Source organism: Copidosoma floridanum, unplaced genomic scaffold (genome assembly GCF_036245765.1).
Source record: "Copidosoma floridanum isolate Cflo_tuat_1 unplaced genomic scaffold, Cflo_Japanese_pri ptg000027l, whole genome shotgun sequence".
Taxonomy (NCBI): Eukaryota; Metazoa; Arthropoda; class Insecta; order Hymenoptera; family Encyrtidae; genus Copidosoma; species Copidosoma floridanum.
The window spans coordinates 6,441,303-6,461,139 of record NW_028321904.1 but is presented as its reverse complement, the minus strand read 5'-3'; the positions used below and the strand labels follow the sequence as shown (position 1 = coordinate 6,461,139).

Genomic DNA, 19,837 nt, shown 5'->3' with positions numbered 1-19,837 from the left:
TAAATCTAATACTGTTTTACTCGTGATATCCATGTGAAGTACTAAAAGCCGTTGTAGGGCAATTTTCTGGAGACACTTACAAGTTTATAAAATGCACTAGCTAAATCAAATACTGAAAAAAATGTTAACCCTCGAATTTTCTCTAACATCTCTTTTATATTTAGCATTGGGTAAGCATCAGATATAGTTAAGGCATTAGATTTTCTATAATCTATTATAAGACTAAGTCTTTTTTATTTACTGGGTTCTGGTTTCTTAGGGACAATTCACAACTAACCATTGTATAGTCAACAAAAGGTGCAAATAATTACTTTTTGCAATACCTTTCTGATCTAATTTCTAACTTTTTTCTGTAAAGGAGAAGGGTACCTATACTGTTCAGTTGAAACAGGTTTATCATCAGTTGTCCAGATATGATTTTTTTACGTACGATGTTCATGGAGCAGCATTGCCTTCGATAAAAAATGAATGTAAGTACTCTTTTACTACTTTGCAAAGTTAGGAGAAATTTTTCGTGTAATGATGTCTTATGATTAGTCTTCTATTTTTTGCGGGTAGCTTAAAAGCCTCCAAACAAGATTTTAAAAATCATTACCTCTTTTTTTACTTCAAGGTTTTATAGGTTTCACTAAGAAAGATAAAAATAAAAGTTATGCTTTTAAAAAAAATTTTCAAGAAGAACTCTTATTCTTTGGGACAATACAGTAAGCCTAATTGTAATTCACTTTTTTTTAATTAAAATTAAAAGTTTTTGCTACAAATATTATGATATCTTGTAGCACTGAACTTTTTTTTTACTGTTTTTCGGTCAAAAAGCTGATTTCTAATGCAACTACATGTATTTACTCTCAAATATAAGATGAGCTTTATGTAAAGATAAGTAAATGTAATTATTCCTGTATGTGTTGAGCATTGTTAAGCAACTGTTAAAATGTCTTTGAAGGAATACATAAAATATTTAAAAATATGAATAATACTTACGGAGTTATCTCCACACGGCGTGCCATCGCGAACTAATCCTAAATTTTTTGTCAATCCCTGAATATCGTCTTCCATTGTGGCTCTTGAAAAAAAAAGAAGTTTTGTATTTGTATTAGAAAGAAGTTTAAAGTTTAAAAACTAGAAAAAATTATACTTAATAAAAACAAGTTCATTATTGTACAAAAACTCATTTACAGTAGAAAATTCTTCAGGTGGCTGAAAATACTGATATCCTTACACGCCAGTTGGCCCTAAGACTGTTTTACCCTAAAAGACAGTGTCATCAGGTTCTGCCTGATGTGCGCACCCTTTGACAAGAGACAAACTAGATTGCACTGGAGCACAGTCAATGCGCATGGATATGTGTAGCTACTTAAGGTGATGCTGTGACGTGCTGGAAGCACACGTGCGTATTAGGTGGTATCAGGGCTTATTTAATAAGAAAACTATTGCATTTAAAAAAAATATATAAGTGTCTAGTCTGATAGTGTACGTGCACAACAGCTAGTGATTTTTTTTCTGTGGGCTAAATCTTGTTGGGGACTTTGTTTTACGCATGTGCCATTTTAGATCCCACTGGAAAATATCTGACAAGTGAGTAATTACCACAGGTGTCTGAAAAATGCTAAAATCACTGGTCATAAGCAAGCTGATGGGAGAATAGTAAGCGGTGCTAATACGTGCTCAATACGCATAGTCTATATATAAGGGCACGTTGGGTTATGACAAAAACACATCTCATGTATGTACCACTGAGAGATTAAAATTGAAGAATGCTGGGACACGTAAAACTTTTACGGTCATGCAGTGATAGGCTTTAATTGGTCAAAACACATTATCCTTATAAGTTATTTGGTCACTTACTATAGCTCATACGCAGGTTAAGAAAGGAATCACTCACGCTAACCATGTTATATGTGAGCCATATTTATTTTTTACATGATCTTCGTATGGGATACCCTGCTTGGTTGTATGGGTGCAGTCTAGGTCTTCATCAAGATGGCATATACTTTCTATCAAGATGAGCTAGTAGATTCTCTTAATTTTTTAAAAAGTTTGATTATATGAATTAACCACTCCACAGTAGTCTTCTAGACAAAGCTAAGCTATGGCTAACCTACTGGCTTTTACAATGGAGCTCTGATGATAGTTAATATAGCCAAGACTGATCTAGAGTTCTAGAAATTTTCTAAAAATATGAAATCTTGCTAGGTAGTCCTAGGGTCAGCTGGTGTTCAAAAATATGAGTATTGTTGGCCACAGACAAATTTCACTAGTGTGAACGCAGCCTGTGGTGTAACTATTTAGCTTCCAATGTAGTGTTTTGTCAATTACATTCTGTTGAACTATTTTTAATTGAAAAATGAGCACCAATTCCATACAAGAGATAAACTTATTCAAAACCTTATGTACAAAAATGAATGTATAACTTTTTTAATGAGTACGTAATTCAGCATCAAGTAGAATTTGCTATGGACTAACATTTTACTTTGTAGCCATTATGAGATACATTGAGTTAAAAGAAGCAGTTAAAAAATGAAAATTGATTGTAGTTAAATGCTTTATCCCTAATAGACCCTATCCACATAATAAACACTAAGCCTCAACAAATTTTATTTGTTAAAAATCGATAAAAAATGACATTTCTCAACTGATCATGTAATATTTACTTTGAAGCTTAAATAATTTTAAAAGGACCTTTGGGCGCTTCTATTCAACATAAACCATTTTAGCTTTTATATAACAACAAAACTTAGTAAGCTGCTTTGTTATTACAAATCCTTACACTTTTAGGGTGACAAATGTGTTTCAAAAATTTTTACAATCCTTAATGTTTACAAAGCGTAGTCTTGATTTTCTTCGAACAATAATATATAAAGTTAATTAAAAAAAATTTATTAAAATTTTGATACATCTAATTTTAAATGAAAGAAATTAATTTAATTTCTACAAACCTAAAATTAGAAATACTTGCGCATAAACAAAAGTCGGCTCTTAAATCTTTTAACGTAAACAATGAAATATCTTATACTCTTGTGTATGACTTTCTTGTAAGCTTTTTTTTAACTTTCTTTTACTCAACTCTTACCCTAATTAAAATATTGATAATAGAAAAGATTACACACTCAGGAGATGATATTTTAAATCTCTACTACTACAAGGTTTTATCTGTTTAAATCTGTATCCTTTGAATTTTCTAATAGAGCTGGATTTTTCTGACTCCTTATTTGCAAGATTTTGTATAGCGTATGAATGACAATGAATTATAAATACCCACCGTTAAAAATGCCCAATTTTCATAAATTCGTGTTCACATTAGAATGTATATCTAGTGACAAGAACTATAAGGCACGTGACTTGCAGTAAAGCGAGAATCACGTGCCTTATGAATAAAAGTATCCGATTCCCGTATTAAAGTCAGTTTGTCATGCGTGTATGTGATTTTATCATAGTGTGCGTGTCTCTCCTCCTTCTGGTGTCTTAGGCTACATTGAGATGGAAGAGGTTCATCACGTAACCACATCTAACCTCTCTCTCACTCTTATAAGCTTCAATGCCAGTCTGGCAGACTCCCAGACTTCATCTAAACGCAGCCTTACGGGGACGAAAGTTGGAGTTTTCTTCGAGCACTGATCTTAAATTACTCCTCGGTTATTAGTCAGCCCACCCACATCTTTAGATGGCTAGTTACGACTGAAAGTCAGCTTTTTGTTTAGTTGCTGCATATGGCATCGTCTTCACTGCTTTGCAACCGTCTTCTCACGCTATTTAATTTACTTATTTCATTGAGATTAAACTCTTTTTCAATAAATCGAGTTATATCTTTAGTATTATCAGAAAATTTTCATATTTTAGCTTTTTATCTTGATGACACAGATTAGCTTTCACAGATTAGGTTTTTATCTTGCTGAGTCAGCAAGTCATAGCAAAAAAACAATTAACTTTTAAATTTTTTTAACAACTAGATAATTTTTGTTTGTAACTTGCTATTAGAGAAAAATTTTAAGCTTACGGACTAAGGCTTCTAATTATTCTTAAACTCGTAAAACATTTTAAAAATAATATTATATAAAATATGTCAATAAAAGTCTAAGAAATTTCAATTCATAGCGTAAAAGCCGTAGATTTTGACGTAAGCTATAGCTGATGGTCAGTATGTTACATATTCCTTTGAAAGAATGTTAAAAGTGTTATTATATAGTATTGTTGTAGTCCTCGTACTAACTTATTTAATTTGTTTAACTGCATTTCTGGAAAAATAATTAAAGAAACGAATTAACTTTTGATGTAACATGAAAAGTCATCTGCTAATAAATAAACTTAAAAAAATTTTTGTTTTTGTTTGTAATGCTCAGTACATTATTTACATAGTTTGTAGTGATAAGAACATTATCTAAGCATTTAATAAAATTGGCACTGATACTGCTGACCTTCTTTGTCACTAGAATTACAGATTTGTTCATACCATAGAATAAAAAGTACTAATTAGAGAACAAAGCGATGTACTAAAAAAATTAGCTCTGATTAGAATTTCGTTTTAAAAAGTGGTTTACTCGACCTCAGTAAGTAAAACGAGAAAATGGAGCAGAAGGGAAGCAGACATACTGCCCACTGCTGGTGCTAACGAATGGAGACTGCTTAGTCAACTGGAAGTAGAACTTGCATTGTAAAGAACATTTGAGAATGTTTGGCCCCAAACTCTGCCGCCTGCAATACTGATGCAAAAGAGCCATCATGGTGTCTTAAATGTATATATATATGTACAAATACATATAAAAATCTACTATTTTTGTATGTATTAAAAAAAGATGTTTAATGAAAAACAACGTCCAATGGTGGTACTGTCAAATTTTGAATTTATTAAAAAACAAAACGACGTTTCGGCCGTTTGGACAACGTCCCGGCCCTCATCAGGTACAAAAATCTCTGACTCTTACGAAAGGGATGTAAAATCGTAATGTTAAATTATCACATTACGATTTTACATCCCTTTCGTAAGAGTCAGAGATTTTTGTACCTGATGAGGGCCGGGACGTTGTCCAAACGGCCGAAACGTCGTTTTGTTTTTTAATAAATTCTAAATTTGACAGTACCACCATTGGACGTTGTTTTTAATTATTTACCAACTGTCATTGGACGTTTTATTTGAATAAAAAAAGATGTGTACAGATACATCCATAAGCCTTACGACTGTATGCTGAGCATTTTCGACTGAGTTGAGTCGACTTATATACGTGTAAATAATGACGTGATGGTCATCATTGCATCTAATGACCGTAAACACAATACTTTTATATATTTAATATGCCATGATGGCTCTTCTACAGCAGCGCTGTGGGTGGCGAAGCTTGAGGCCGAAAATTCTCATACGTATAGATACGCATGCAGGCCCCACAGTCACTAGCAAGTGACTTCTACACGGAAAAAAACTTTTACTGTGAGAATACAAGGGTTTGGCTTTGAAGAGTACAAACACACATTGAATGTATACAGTAGAGCTGTCAGGGCATAGCTATACAAAATTAGGAATCCTACAGTTCAAAGGAACGCTGAACTCTCTGAGCCCAGTGATTAGAGCGTGTACATTCCAACCTCTTAACTATCAGCTCATGATTGTTTATATATCATATATGTCCCACCACTCCCACCTAATAGTACGCACTTGCACCTTCAGTCTGCAGTTTGCGTGTTTGAACTTACAATATGCATATATATATATATCATACGGCATAAAAGATACTCAATCTCAGAGGTTGGAATGTAAATGCTTCAAGTCTTGGACTCAGAAAGTTGAGCGATGCTTTGAACTGTATATGTACAGAGAGTTGATGTTACACTGTATGCGTAAAATGGATATTTATACTCTCTTAAGCCAGATCCTTGTACTCTCACAGTACAATTTTTTTAATGTGGAATAAGGTGTAGCTAGCTAACAGATTGCTTTTTTTGATTACACTACATACATTGCATACAAGTTGAAAACTATACTTAATTTTTAACAAAACTAAAACACACATTTTTTATGTTCAGGACTTATGTACTGAGAATGGCATCATCATTTTTTAGGCCGTTATTATAGAAAAAAGCGCTTTTTGACATTATTACACGACTAGCTATTTAAAACTTTTCTATAATTTTTTGGATGTGGTCTTATCTCTTGAAAACTAAAATCGTTACATTATTATTTTTAAGTTATTTCTTTTGATAGCTCTATTCAAGAAATAACGTACCCGTACACGTTTAAAAAATTCATGTTTTAAGAAAATCAACATTGTTACCTATCCTCACTATGCTTACGACTCAAGAAAGCAAAAATGAGGCATTCCATCGATGCCATAGAAAAAACTCTTAAGTTCACATTTTTTAACCTAAAGAAATTAAGAAAACTCTATTTTGATATATTTACCCTTAACATACTTGCATTCCAATGTTTATGTAGTGACTTGCTTCAGCATTATTTTAGTTTATAAAAAGTATGTGTTAATTCATTCATAACATCAAGTATAAATTATATGACTTAAATTGTAAGTTTAAGTAGTATAAAAATGTTTCGAAAATATGCAGTTATTAAGCTCTCTAAAACGTGGTCGCTCGAATTAGTCCTTCATGGCACAACTTTATTTTTTAATCATAAGTATACATACATTTTTATGAAGCAACTTAAATACATTTCAAATATTTGTTTAAATAGCTTAAACATTTTCTTATCGTATGTAAAAGATTCAACGTATCAGGACGAAACGACTTCTAACAGTTTTAATGGTTTACGAAAAAACTTTTTCTTGTATGACATTAAATTATTTACAAAAACTAATAGTTAAAAAAAAGCTTTTTTTAAGGATAGTCTTTAAACTAATTGTACATATTTTCTAAATGTTTCAACTAATTAGTAAAAAAGTTAAGTCGGTTATACGCAAAAGTTGTATTTTAAACTTTCAAATGTTGTATTTTATCAAATCAATGTATTTTACAGTTCAGTGATGATTTGCAAGCAAATTCAGTACAAAGTTTGAATAGCACTGTATATAAGGGGCCAATTTAAAATCAAGCACTGTCAGGTGTATAATATACATTTACTTTGTACATAATGAAAGTTTCCTACTTTCTAAGTGTATCATGACGCTTGACATATGTAGATGTCTAGTGCATACAACGATTATTTACTTACTGTTACTAAAATTCACTCTCTTTTTACTTCCCTTTTTTTTCTTTGCATAGCATTAATTAATAATGTCATAAAAGTATTAGAATTCTTAAACATAACGTAAACTTAGTGTACAAGCTCGTATTAAAGTCTGAAATTTTAACATTGTCTTTTTATCACTTCTTAGGTAGTTTGGTTATCCTTATTTTTTCTGTTAAGATAACTTCCTTCCGCTTAATAGTATTAACTTATCAGTTGGTTGCCGTCAGTTTACCATGGTACTTGATTAGACAGTAGAAAAGTTTGTATGAAATTTTCCATTTAGCATTTGTGTGTGATTCTTAATTTTATAATCGCCCTTTGAAAAAACAGAAGCTTTTTCTGTCTCTTATATAATTTTTAATTTCAAAAGCTTGTTAAAATTTTTGGACAGTTGGATATGTCATTATAGACAATTTTATGAATTATTAGATGCTTTACGACGTAGATGCAATCAAAGAGCTGGATGGAAGAACAGGCTCTACTTTCAGCCACTATGCTCATATATATGCTCACTTGCTCTTTCACTGCCAACGTTGGACTGTTTGCAATTGAAAAAAAGACTTTGAAATGTTTTTCAGGCAGTTTTCAGCGAGAAGGTTGATCTAATAGGATTAGTAATGGTCTGCGCCCAGTGATGTATCATGATATTTAGTTGCTCGTTTTATAAAGCGTGTTACGTCAGGCTTAACAAAGCATGGTAAATGCCAACCTAGTGCGGAGACACCAAACCTTTAATGCATGCTGGCATCTGCCATGTATTATTGAACTGTCAAAAAGTCCAAAGAGTAGAGCCAACCAATAATATAACTCTCTTTTGTAGGGATGATTCTAAAGTAAAGGACAACACTTTAATGTCATACGATAAACTTATCACAATAATGTTTGTCTATGTTACCTACTACTCCTTTTCCATTTAAGATTATTCTTTTCTCATTATTTTAGAACAAGGAACCTAATAAACTTTAGAAATTTGTGTGCTATGTAGTGGGAATAAGGCACTTAAATCTGAAATATTCTATCCAGATACTGTTTTTAACAAAAAAAAAAAACAATAGTTTAGTACTCACGATGGTTGAACTTCATGGAAACGTCGTGCATAAATACAGTACTTACGAAGTTCAACCATCGTGAGTACTATCTATTGTTCTTTTTTTTATTCGTTTTTCAAGTTTTTGTTTTAGTAAACTGCATAAGTGCAGTACTAACGTTAATAGAGCTTCGTTCTTCCTACAGGTCTGGTGATCCCTTCGTTACCTAAGAAATTGTGTCTATACTCATCTGATGTTTAAAGAACTTTGTTCTTGCCGTGGGTCCCATGACCCATTATTACCCCCTGGTTTGTTGTTTTAATTTCCTTTGTTATTTTTTTATTTGTTTTTTTTTCTTTTAATTTTTGATTTCACATTTTTCTTTATTTCTTGTTGTATTTTTTTTTTAATTGTTGTTTTATTTTTTTTTATATTTCATTGTATTACATTTTTTCTCAATTTTTTGTATTCCTTTTATTTAATTTCTTTTTTATTTCCATACTAAATCTATTTTTTTTTATTACCTTTTTTATTTCTTTTTTTTTATTCCATTGTGTTTATTAATTTTTTTTGTAATTTTATTTTGTTTTATTTTCATATTTTATTTAATTAATTTTTTTTTTCATTTTTTTTTTCACTCATTTTTTTGCGATTTTATAGCCTATTAATACAATTTTTGTCTTATTTTTATATAATTACTCAATGACATTGTGCCATTATTTGTTTATCAAATTCAAAATAAGTGTTTTTAAAAACCATTAAAATGATATGAAACTCGAAATATATTTATATAATGATCTTACATAATTCATTTGGAATTAATTTAATAAATTACCTTATTTATGTAATTATGTGATATTGTAACATTATATGTTTGTTGAATTCAAAATGAGCGCCTTAAAAAAACCATTCATACGTTCTTCAACTCTGTTCTACATGTTAATTTTAAAGTTTTTTTTTTTTTTTTTTTTTAAGATGTAATATTTAAAAAACAAATACATAATTTATCATGAATTAAATTTATTATTAGTGGATGCATATAAGAAAATGACTCATATGCATAAAATCAAGGATTCAAATCTCTTAATTGAGAAGTGTTAATTTTTTTTTTTTTTTTTTTTTTAAATTGTAAAAGAAAAAATTCAAAGTCAAATAAAAATTTTTGACGGAAAATAAAATTAAAGTTTGTTTAAAAATTAATTGCTTGGAAGTGTGGGGGGTAATGGTGGGTAAAGGTGTGCGGAAGAGTATGGCACGGTTGGCAGATATACATATATAGTAGGGAGAGGGAAAGTGTGTAGAGAACAGCAGGTGAGGGGGACGAAGTAAGGGGGAAACTTGAGAGTAAGAGACTTCCGTTTCAAAAAAAAAATCCGTTAGCTTTAAAATTCCAGCCCCCCGAGTACGCGGCAAAAGGTACTTTGTTCTAAAAATAAAATAAATCAATAAATAAATGAGATAAAATAAAATCAAGTCAACAAAAAAATCTAAAAACGGATTAAAAATCCTTTGATTAAAAAATATTTAGTGTCGTGATGGTATTGTGACACACTAAGGGCAAGCACGTGCGCTTTGTTAGGCAACAAAAATATACAAAAAAATACATAATTTTTATGGGAACAGAAAAAAAAGGAAACAAACACAAAAAGATATACGTTGTTCGCTAGACAGCGCGTGTGCATGTATGTGTACACGTCGTTCGGCTTTTTGAAGAAATGGAAAGTCGTAATGCATGCAAAAAAAAAAAAAAAAAAACACGCATGCAACTCGCACGTATGCGCATATAACACGCACGATAATTAAGAAAAAAATTCACAAAATCCGATAATCTGTCAAACATGAGGTGCAAAAAACAAAAGAAAAAGGACTATTCAAAATTTTGTCAAATTCGATGGAGACACAGACTCAAGTAACAAAAAAATATTGTCATTAAAAGCTGACATATTATAATTGTCTAATTCTCTCAATAAAGTTAATCAGCTAAACAACTTCTGACGGTAAACAGAGAGAAAAAAACGAAAACGACACTATGAAGTTTCTAAAGCAATATCTGTAAGAAAATTATGCTAACCCAAATATATTAGTTAATGTCAACATAATGAATATGCGGATTTAACGCTCGCTTATCCCGTAAACATAAATTTGTCATAAATTCAAATTTATAAAATATATAAATATTTAAAATAAAAGCATTTATGCTACCACATACATACACAAACACGCACGAGAGCTAACGGTACGAGGTTATTAACAAATCTTTTTCATTAAACTCTTTATGACACAATACATATACATCAGCAGACCAAGCACAAGTGACAAATATAACTCTTATTATTCTCATCTATCTCATGATAATAATAAACATTGTCATTATCGTCCTTATCCTGATAAATGTAGTTATCATCTTGATGAAAACAATCGTCGTCGTAACTAAAATTTAAATAATATTTATTGCCTCCATTATTGAAAATAGAATAATCATCGTCATCATAATTACCATCAACGTTATCATCGTAATCATCGTTATCACTATTAACGTCATAACCATCATCATCATTATCATCATCATCATCATCATCATCATCATCAATCTCTTCATCATCAATCTCTTCATCATCATCATTATCATCATCCTCATCATCATCGTCATCATAATCATCAACATTGTCATCATCATAAGATCATTATTATCATCTTCATCATCATCATCATCATCATCATCATCATTCTCATCATCATCATCATCATCATCATCATCACCATCATCATCATCATCATCATCATCATCATCATCATCATCATCATCAATACCATTATAATTATCATCATCATTATCGTTATCTTTGTCATTATCATCATCATCATCGTTATCCTTGTCATTATCATCATCATCATCGATATCCTTGTCATTATCATCATTATCATCGTTATACTTGTCATTATTATAATCATTATCAATATCGTTATCATCATTAACATCGTTATCATCGTCATTATCATCATCATCATTATCATTATCATCATCATCATTATTATTATCATAACCATCATCATCATGATCATCATCATAATCATTATTATCATCACCGTCATCATCATCATCATCATTATCATCATCATCATTATCATCATCATCAACATCATCATTATCATCATCATTATCATCATCATCATTATCATCAACATCATCATTATGATTATCATTACCATCATTTTTATTATTATCATTAAAATTGTCATAATCATCATAATCATCATAACCATCATTATTATTATCATCATCATCATCGACATGATCCTCATCATCTTCATCATTATCATTATTATCATTATCAGTATCATCATTATTATTATTATCATTATCATCATCATCATCATCATCATCATCATCATCATTATTATTATCATTATCTTCATCATCATTTTCATCATAGCTATTATCACCATTATTATCATCATCATTATGATTATTATGCACATTATCATTATAATAATTATAATTATTAGTATTATAATCATTTCAATCAACTTTATCATTATTTATTTTACTACGGCCATTCTTACTGTCATCATCATAATTATTATCACTACAATTATCATCATCGTCATTAATTTTATCATCATTATCATAAGCTTTATTATCATTATTATCATTTTTATTATTATCATCATTATTATTATTACAATAACTATCATTATCATTATTTTTATCATCTTTATCATTGTCAATATCATCATCGTAATCATCCTTGTTATTATAATCATCACCATTATTTTTATTGTCATTATTATAATTGACAATATCATCAACATTATCATTATAAACGTTTTTGACGTCATTATATTTATCATCATCATTATTGTCATTATCAGCATCATTATCATGATCATCAACATCATCGTCATTCTCAACGTCATTATCATAACTATCATCATCGATATCATTATCTTTATACCATCATCGTCATTATTATCATTATCATTATCATTATTATCATCATTATCGTCATTATTATTATTATTATCATTATTATCATAATTATCAACATTATTATAAACATTATTCTTATCATCTTTATTAAAATTATCTTTATTTTTAGTATTATTATCATCATCATCATTATCATCATCACCATGAACATGATCATCATCATTATATTAATGACGTCATGATCATTATTATTTTCATCATCAAGATCATTATTATTATTTTTATGATCGTTATAAGTATTTTTTTTTTTTTATACCAATCATTATTTTTTTTATCATTATCGTCATTATCCTCGTATTTTTTAGAATCTGTATTGTTGTTAATTGAGTTATTGTTATCATCAACATTATTATAATTATTTTGATTTCAATTGGAATTACTATCACTATTATTATCTTTAGTATCATCATTATCATTATTATAATTATTATTCTGATTATAACGATTATTATTGTTATAAAGAGAATTATTATTATCATTATTAACAGTATTCTTATCGTCATGATCAATAATATCATAATTATTATCATTATTACTATCTTTTTGTTTATTATTATTAGATTTTTTTTATCATTATTTATTAGAATTTTTATCATAATCATTTTTATTACTATAATTATCAGTATCGATATCATTACTATCAACATCATCATCGTTAGTGTAATCACTATCGTTGCTATACTAATTATAATCATCACTGATATTATCATTATCTTCAGCATCATCTTCATAATATTTATGATTATCATTGTCATCATCATCATTATAATAATTATGGTCATAATAATTATAATCGATATTATTATCAGCATTATAATTATCTTAATCATCGATTTAATTGTTGGTATTACCTAAATTATTCTTACTATCATCATCATCTTTTTTACCACTATTATTTTTTTCGTCATTATTATTATCATCATTATCATGAATTTTATTATCATTATTATTATTTTCATTATCATCATCATCTTCATTATCATCATAATTATTATGATTATTATCATCATCATTATCATCATCATTGTCAGTATCATAATCATAATCATCCTTAGTTTATTCATTATCACTGTTATTATTAGTGACATAATCATAATTAACAGTATCATTATAATTATTTTTTTAATCGTTAATGCCGTCATCATATCTTAACACATTATTAATCTTATTTATATTATCTTCATTTTTATTAATATCAGTATAATCATCGTATTTATTATTATCTTTATTATTATCATTAATGTTATCATTATTATTAATATGATTATTATTAGCTGTATTATAATGATAATCACTACCAACATTATCATCATTATCAACATCATTATTATATGTATAATTGTTATTCTTATTGTTACAATTATTATTATTATAAAGATTGGCATTATCACTATTATTAGTAGTATCCTCATCGTTATCATTAATAATATCATAATCATTGTTATTATTAATAATATTTATATTTTTAATATTATAATGATTTTTTCCATTATTATAGATTAAATTTAGCATCATTATAATTTTTTGCTCATAATTATTATTATCCTCATCACTATTACTGACAGTATCATCGTTAAAATAATCATTATCGTTGTTATCATTATTATTATCATAATCAATATTATTATCGTTATTATTTTTATTATCCTTCTTATTATTGTTGACACTATCATCATTATTATCATTATCTTCATCATTATCTTCATTATAATTATAAACATCATCATCATCATTATCATTATAATTATGATGCACATTATTATTATAATCATTATTATTATATGTATCATAAAAATTTCATCAACTTCATCATTATTCATATTACCATGACCATTCTCACTATTATTATAATCATTATTACCACTTTTATTAATATCGTCATTAATATTATCATCATAACCATAAGCTTTAATATCATCATTATAATTTCTATAATAATGATTATTGTCATTATCATCAGCATCATCATTGTCATAATCAACATCATCGTCATTATTAGTGTCATAATCGTAATTGTTATCATCATTATCATCATCTTGTTATCATTATCGTCTTTATTACCATTATCCTTATTATCATCATTATCATTATTATTATCAGTATCATTAACATTTTTATCATCAACATTATTATTAACATTATTCTTATTATCTTGATCATTATCATCATCATTTTTTTTATCATAATTATCATTATCATGCTCATTATCAGCATGATCAACATCAATATCAATATCATTATTATCATTACTATTGCTTTCATCGTCATTATTATGATAATTATTGTTAGTATTACCATTTTTTTGATCATCATTATTTTCATTTATTTTATTATTTTTATCATAATCTTTGTTTTTAGTATAATCTATATTATTATCATTCATGTTATCATCATTGTCAACATCACTATCATTATTTTTATTTTTATGATAATTACTATCGACATTATCATCTCTTATATCATTATTATCATTATTATAATTATTATTCTTACTATAATAATTATTATTCCTTTAAGATTATCATTATCATCATTATTATTAGTATCCTCATCGTCATCATTAAATATATCATAATCATCATCATCATTATGACTATCATTTTTTTTTTATTATAAGTATCTTTTTCATCATTATTAATTGTAATTATCATCATAATTATTTTTTTAACATAATCATTACTATCGATTTTATTTTTATCAAAATTATTATCGTTAGTATAATCGTCATCGTTGCTATTATTATCATTATCATCATTAATATAATTCATATCTTTATCATCATCTTGATCATGATTATTGTTATTATCATCATTATCATCATTTTAATGACTATGCTTAGTATCATTATAATTATTATTATTATCTGCATTATAATTATCTTTATTATTACTATTATAGTTTATATCACCATAATCAATCTTACGATCATCGTTATTATTATCACTACAATTATTACTGTAGTCATTATTATTATCATTATTATCATCAACTTTTCTATTATTATTATTATTTATATTATCATTATTCTTATAATCATTATCATCATTATAATCATCTGTATCGTCATTATTATTACTGTAATGATTGTTATTATTATCATTACCAGTATTATTATCGATGTTGTTATCATCCTTATTATCATTATCATTGTTATCATCATCATCATTACGATTATTATTATCATCATAATAATCAGTTTTAACGACATTATGATAAAAATTAGTCTCATCATTGTTATTCTATACTTATGAACAACATTATTATCATGTTTATTATCATTATCATCAACAATTACATTATCATCACTATTGTCATCTTCATTATCTTTCTTATTATTAACATAATTACTATCATAATCATCATCATCATTATTATTATTATGATTATTATTGTTATTCTTATCATTATTATTTTTACTATAATTAATATAATTATTATCATCATAATTATAATTTTTAACATAATCAATATTATTTATATTATTATTATTAACATCATCATCGTTACTATAATTATTATCCTTTTTATCGTTATCATTATTATTAATTATATTCTCATTGTTATGACTGTTATAATCTTTTTTATTTTTATTGACTTCAACATCATTATTATCATTATTATCTTCATCGTCATCATTATAAGTATTATTATGATCATTATTATCATTATTCCAATTATTCTATGTATCAGCATTATGATAAATATTATCATCAGCATTATAATTATCTTAATTGTTATTATTATTATTATTAATATTGCTATAATTCTTTTCACTGTTATCATTATCATCATTACCACTATTATTGTTATCGTCATTAGTAGTATTATTATTACCATTAACTTTATCATTATCATCATCATCATAATTATTATTACTATCTATATTGTTATCAATATTAACAACCATATCTTTATTAGTGTCGAAATTATCTTTATTATTTTCATCATAATCATTATTATTATTATGATTGTCATCATTTTTTCAATCGTGACTATCATTAGCACTAATATTAAAGTATTTTTATAATTATCATATATATTATTATTATTATTATCATAAGAATCGTTATTGCCTTAATTGGCATCATTATTACCATCTTTTTTATCATTATTATCATTATTATTAATTTAATCATCATTATTTATATTATTATATTTATCCTTATTATTATTTTTATCATTTCTTTTGTTACCATTATTATTAAAATGCTCATAATTGGGATACTATTATCATTTTTGTTATTATAAATATTATAATCATCATTATTATGATCATTAACGTCATCACTATTGTCATAATAAATATTGGTAGTTTTATAATTAACATTAAGATTATTATTATTATCATTATTATCATAACTATCGTCATTATCATTATTATTAGAACCCCTTATCATAATCATAAGTATTTTTTTTTATTGTCATTGTATTTATTCTTAACATCATTATTATAACTTTGATCATTAGCGTTACCAATGTTATTATTATCATTGATATACTTATCATTATCGTCGATATCATCATTATTGTAACCATTATTATCATTAGTATTACTATTATCATTATAATCATGATAATAATTATTAACATTATTAAAATTTTTGCTATCGTCATTATTATCTTCATCATTATCAATTTCATTATAATTATTATTAATAATTTATTAATTAATATCAGAATCAGAATAATTATAATGAATATTTAAATTTTTACTGTTATTATTATTATTATCATCATTATTAATATCATCATAAACATCATTATCATTATTTATTATATTCTATTACTTAATATCAGAATCAACATAATTATCATCATTATTTAAATTTTATTAATATTATAATTATCATCCCCATGATCATAATCAATATCATTATTCTTATCATTACCATTACCATTATGACCATAGGCATTATTAGTATCATCATCATTATTATCGTCATTATCATTATAATAATTATGATTATGAAAGAAATTATCATTATAATAATTAATTTCTTATTACGATAAGCATTATCAAAATAATTACTCTTATTTTCTATAGAATTATTATTTTTATCGTCATTTATATTTTTTTTTCAAATTATTATTTTTATTATCATCCTTGTTATTATTATCAACATTATTATTATTATTATCATTATAATTATCATTATTATTATCATTATCATTTATATTATTAGAATTATTATTATTATTCTTATCATCGCCGCTATCATTATTATAACCATTATTATTATATATTCTTACATCAAAGTTAATATTAAAAACATCATAATTATGGTTATCATAATCATCATCATTATTATTATTGTTATCCTAATTATAATTATATTCACTATCATCGTTATTATAACCATCTAAATTTTAATCGTCATAGTTATTATTATTGTTAACATTTTAATGATAATTACTATCATTATGATCATTTTTGTTGACATTAAAATTATTATCATCTTTATAACCATTATTTTTATCATAATCATGATTATGATCATCATTATCATCTAAGTTATCATTGCCATCATTGTTATTATCATTATTATCCTGATTATTATTATGATTATCATAATTATAATGACTTTTATTATAATTATCAACTTTAGCATGACAAATATCATTGTAATCATTATGTTAATTTATATTATTATTATTGTCATTCTTGTTACTATGATTATTATTTTTTTTGAAACTATCGTTACAATCATCATTTTTATTATTATTTTTATCATCTTTATTATCATTATTATTACAATCATCATTATAATTATAATTTTAATCCTCATATTTATTTTTATTGCCTTAATTGTTACTATGGTTATTATAAAATTATTAATTATTGCCATAGTTATCATCATATTCACCATTATTATTTTTATTCTCATAAACATGATTATTATTCATATCATTATTAACATTATTGTCATCAACATTATCATTGATATCATTTTCGTCATATTCATTATTATTATTATTATTGTTACGATCATAATAATCATCATTACTATTTTTATCTATATTATTATCATCAACATTATTATTATCATTATTACCGTATTAATCAATATCTTAATCATAATTGCTAATGTTATTATCATTATCAACATCATCATTATTATTTCTATTATTATGATGATCGCTATTGACATCACTATCATTATTACCATGATTATCATTGTTATGACTATTATTCTGATCATTACGATTATCATTTTTATGAAGATTATTATCATCATCATTATCAGTATCCTCATCGACATCATCAATAATATGATAATTATCATCATCATTATTATCATAATTTTTAATATAATCATTATCTTTTTTATCATTATTGATTAATATCATCATCATAATAATTTTTTTTAACATAATCATTATAAACGACATCATTATTATCGATATCATCATCGTTAGTATTATCATTACCGTTGTTATCATTATTATTATTATTATCGTTATTACTAACGTTTTTTTTTGTATCATCTTAATCAGCGTTAACAACAACATCATTATTATTATCATTATCTTTATTATTATCTTCATCTTAATTACAATAATTATTATCAATATTGTTATTATAATCATTATACTTTCAATTATTATAATCATAAGTGTTATCAGTATTATAATTATCTTTACCATCACCATCACTGTTTATATTACCATGATTATTCTTCCTATCATTATAATCATTATCACGACTAATAATATTATCGTTATTTATATTACCATCATTAACATAAACGTCATCATTATTATAAAAAATTTTATTATAATCATCATCATTATCATTATCATTATCAAAATTATCATCATTATTATTAACGTTATCATCATCATTGTCGTTATCATCATTATAATAATTCTTTTTATTACAATCATTATTATTATCTTTTGTGTCATTATTATCATTAAAAGTATCATAATTATCATCATTATAAACGATATTGCTGTCATCATGCTCATTATCATTATAATTATCATTAACATCAGCATTATAATCATTATCATTAACGTCATTGTCATCATCAAAATCATCGCTTTCATCAATTTTATCATAATTATCATCATCGTACTTATTATTATCATTTTTATCATCATTATTATTATAATTATTATTAGCATCATCAACATCATCATCATCATTATTATTACTATCAATTTTATCGTCATAATTATTAACATTGTCATCATCATTATAATTATTGACATCATTATTTTAATTATCATTATTTTTGTCCATATTATCATTATCTCTAATATTATTTTTATTATCATCGTATTTTCTAGTATTTTTATTATTATCATCAATGTTATCAGTATTATTAACATTCTTATCATTATTTTTTTTTTTTTAACTACTTTTGACATTATCATTATTATTACTATTATTATTTTTATTATGATAATTGTTATTATTATTACAATCATTATTATCATGAAGATTATCATCATTATCATCATTTTAAGTATCCGGATTTTTATCTTTAATAATATTATCATCATCGTTATTATTATGATTATTATTATTTTTTTTATTATTATTATTATGATGTTTATTAGACTAAATAAAAATATTTTCATTGTACTAAAAATTTTAATCATTATCATTATCATAATCATTATCGTTGTTATCCTAATCATTGT

The 19,837-nt window shown here is 25.7% G+C and overlaps 1 protein-coding gene across 1 annotated transcript in view; it reads right to left on the bottom strand.

The window, feature by feature from the left end:
• The window catches only part of mmd (disintegrin and metalloproteinase domain-containing protein mind-meld), a 2,100,572-nt gene that overhangs the window by 840,131 nt on the left and 1,240,604 nt on the right, over positions 1-19,837 (bottom strand). Inside the window, exon 18 of the mRNA XM_089595760.1 lies at positions 982-1,063. Coding sequence (XP_089451886.1) covers positions 982-1,063 — 82 coding nt within the window. The remainder of the gene's footprint in view (positions 1-981; positions 1,064-19,837) is intronic.